Source organism: Corylus avellana, chromosome ca8 (assembly GCF_901000735.1).
Source record: "Corylus avellana chromosome ca8, CavTom2PMs-1.0".
Classification (NCBI taxonomy): Eukaryota; Viridiplantae; Streptophyta; class Magnoliopsida; order Fagales; family Betulaceae; genus Corylus; species Corylus avellana.
Window position 1 is genome coordinate 10,739,461 of NC_081548.1, and position 3,855 is coordinate 10,743,315.

The 3,855-nt window shown below is 38.0% G+C and overlaps 1 protein-coding gene across 1 annotated transcript in view; it reads right to left on the bottom strand.

The window, feature by feature from the left end:
- The window catches only part of LOC132190878 (pentatricopeptide repeat-containing protein At5g25630-like), a 2,840-nt gene extending 214 nt beyond the window's left edge, over positions 1-2,626 (bottom strand). The window contains 2 exon segments of the mRNA XM_059605905.1: positions 642-1,281; positions 1,719-2,626. Coding sequence (XP_059461888.1) covers positions 642-1,281; positions 1,719-2,525 — 1,447 coding nt within the window. The 5' untranslated portion in view covers positions 2,526-2,626.
- Positions 2,627-3,855: the final 1,229 nt, after the last annotated feature.

The window sequence follows — 3,855 nt, forward strand, 5'->3', positions numbered from 1 at the left end:
AAAACCTCTCCGGGGCAACCAAACCCAGGAAATCAATCCACTATAAGAAGAATAAGGAATACAAGAAGAATTACAAAACCTTTGCAATCTACTCTTCCTTGTACACGACAAGCGACTCACTTGACTTCTACCGCAGTAGCCCTTTCCAGAACATCTGGCACAATTCTTCTATAAGATTTCCTTTCCTCGGAACTCCAATTGGCTTCACGTATTTAATCCCTTCTCAAATAAGCTAGAACAATATCTCTCTCTAAGCTCTCTGATTTTGCTCTCCAAAAATACGTACGTATAAATGTAGCAAAATCGTGTTTAAATAGAAAATAACCCTAATAAGTCAGCCAGGTCCGGACCCTGCAAATCTGAGGTCCGGACAGGCCTCATAAGATGAACTTTCGGGAAATGGGGTCCAGACCCTGCTTCTGGCGGTCCGGACCCCTCTTTCAAAAGACAGTTTCTGGAAATGGGGTCCGGACCCTGCTTCTGGCGGTCCGGACCTCTTCATAAAATTGTTTCTGGAAATCAGGTCCGGACCTGGCTTCTGGCTGTCCGGACCGGCCCTTCTAAAATCAATTTTTCTGGACACTTTGAGATGCTTCATTTTCACCAACTTTACATGCAAACCGAATGATCCAAAACATAACCCAACAACTTGGAAAAAGAGGCACCAGTAGGCTGCTTCTGCTCAATTTTCTCTGGTATCTCTTCTTCTGTCCCTATCTGATGTGTTATTCTATTGCCTTTCAAACTATTCAGCATCCTATTTGCCTCTTTTGTTAATCCGGTGCCACGCCATGCTTCTGCAACAAGCAAGATGGTGGACTTCTCTGGCTGAACGTTAAATTCTTCCATAATTGGGAGCATTTCTTCTGCTTTCCATGGCTGCTTCGCTTCTCCATATCCCCATATTAGGGTCTCAAATGCCTTCAAATTTGGAGAAAACTTGTATTCACACATCTTGTCAAAAACCTTGACAGCGCGCTCCATCCTGCCAGTGCTGCACCATCCACTGATGACAGTTGTGAAAATCACAACGTTTGGACGGACTCCTGATTGGGTCATTCCTGTCAATAGTTCTTCGGCTTTCTCGGGTTCTCGCGCACGTGCATAGCCTTTAGCAAGAATGCTGTAGGCATGTGCATCAGGTTTTATTCCAGCCTTCATCATTTCTTCAAAGATTTCCCTGCACTTTTCCATGAATCCTGCTGTGCTCCATGCATTCATTATGGTACTGTATGTAATCACGTCTGCTTTGACCCCAAATTCATTCATCAATGTCATAACCTGCAGATTAATGCTTCCCATGTATTATACTTACAGCCAGGCAAGATTATAACAGATAATTATTGAAATGGGTTTGATAACAAACACACTTTTAGTCATTATTCTCTGTGCATATATTGGCTTTGACTTTGTGCATATATTTACAACATCAACCAGAATTTGACTTTGTGCATATATTGGCTTTGGTACGAGAGTTAGAACGCCTATTATCAGTGAATACTTCTAAGGTTGCCGAAATATTTAATTATACTTTAGAATCAACTTATAACACATTATATTTAATTCTAACAATTGAAATAGGAGGGATATAGTAGTGAATACATAAAACTGTTAACAAGGTATTGCCTTAAGAATCAAAATAATATGTCATGCAATAATGAGAAGAATTTGTAGAAAGAAAAAGATAAAAGAACCATACGATCTTAGCTCAAACTCACCTCATCCACCCCATCTCTGTCCATGGTGTTCACAAATCCTTTAACCAACGAGTTAAAAATTACGAGATTAGGATGCAGCCCCAGATCCTTCATCCTGTACACAAACCTCAAGGCCTCCTTCAATTTACCTTCCTTACAGTACCCACTTATGATGATGCCACAAGTTCGCTCGTTGGGCTGCACTCTGTTTTTCTGCATCTCTAAAATCATCCCTTCAGCCCGATCTGTCTCTCCATTTTGAGCGTAAGCTGTTGATATTGTGTTGTAAGTAACTGCATCAGGTTGCATTCCACAAGCTACTATCTTATGTACCAGATTCCACGCCTCCACAATGTTGTTCTTCTTACACCATGCTCTGACAAGCACATTATAAGTCCTGAGATTGGGTTTTACATTTCCCTCTTGGGACATCAAGTCTAGCAGTTTCAGAGATTCTGCAGGCTTACCAGCAATCCCGTAACCTTTAATCAATGCGTTATAAGTAATAGTTGTTGGTTTTAATCCACTCTTCTTCATTTCCCAAAAGGTTTACATGGCTTCCTCTAGGTTCCCAGATTCAGAGAAAGCATTTATAACAGCATTAAAGAATACTGAGTCAGGCTTCATTCCATTTTCTTCTACCTGTGAGATAATCGAACGAATGGACTTGAAGCGCTTCTGGATGGTCAGGGCAGCCAACAAGGTTTTGTATGTTATAAGAGATGGCTTGTGCCCTCCTTCAATCAAACTGTCAAATATGGATTGGACTTCCTGGGGTTTCCCTCTTTCAATCAGAATATTCATCAACTTTGTTCTTGAGCGTACCATTCTGCAACTATTTTTGGTTGTGCAGAAACTGCAGTTGGACTGATTTTTGGAATCTGTAGACTTTGATGTCCGATATAATTGATTCTTGTCACCTAGAGAATGCTCCTGCTAAAGACAAGAGTTGGCTTAGTCATAACAATATATTACCTTGTCAGTAATTTTGGCCACAACTTTCTTAAGTAACTCTTCCTCTTATAGACGTATTTACTCTCTACAACCTTCTTTTATTTGGGCAATTCTCAAGTTTTATATATATATATAGGAAACTTCACTTTGAACCCCTGAACTATCACCCCTTTTGATATGCCCCCTTCAAACTTCAAAGCTCTTCACTTTGGCCCCCTGAACTTTCAATTTCTATCACTTTGGAGTTTGGACCCCCTCCGCCAATTTTTGCCGTTAAAACTCTTAAAAGACAAAATTACCCTTCAATTTTCTTTTTATGAAAAAAATTGAAGAAAAAATATTTTTTTAAAAAAGGTTACAAGGTGGCCCAACAGTGGGTCACCTTGTGATTTTTTTTTTTTTAATTTTTAATTTGAAAATAAGGATAAATTTAGAATTTTATAAAAAAAAAATCAGGGGTATAAACATTATTGTCTAACTTTTAACGTTTAAAATTTAACGGAGGGGTCCAAAGTGATAGAAATTGAAAGTTCAGTGGACCAAAATGTGAGGTTTTGAAGTTTGAGGGGGGCATGTCAAAAGGAGTGGTAGTTCAGGGGTCCAAAGTGAAGTTTCTCCCCTTTTTTTTATATAAAATTATGCATTAAAAAACGAGTTAAAAAATTATGCCTGAAAAAACCGGTTTAGCCTTTAAAAAAAATGGGTTTACACCACATGTCGCAATTCTAGACTATCTCTAATGAGTGATTCGACTTATATATATATATATATATATGTGTGTGTGTGTGTGTGTGTGCGCGCGCGTGCGCGTGCGCGCGCGCGCGCGTGATTATTGATGAAAAAAAAAAAAATTGATAGAATATAAAGTAAAATAAAATAAAAACAAGAAAGTATGAGAAAAATGAGAAAGAGATAAGCAAAGGGTTTTGAGGTGGTTCCACCCTAAAAACTTTCATTGTTTATAATGTCTGATATATATGACTATACTTTGACTATGTTAGATTTCTTTTTTTTTTTTTTTATATAAATAAAACAAATATTCATATTATAATATATGTATATATATAGAAAACATATTGCAATGTGATACTATAAATGTACTAAAATATAGTAGGTGAAAGACAAAACTATTGCTTATACGAACTTACTCGTCTGCAGTTTTTCTTAGATCCCACCTTGACAATTAGCAGCCTCACACAAAGCT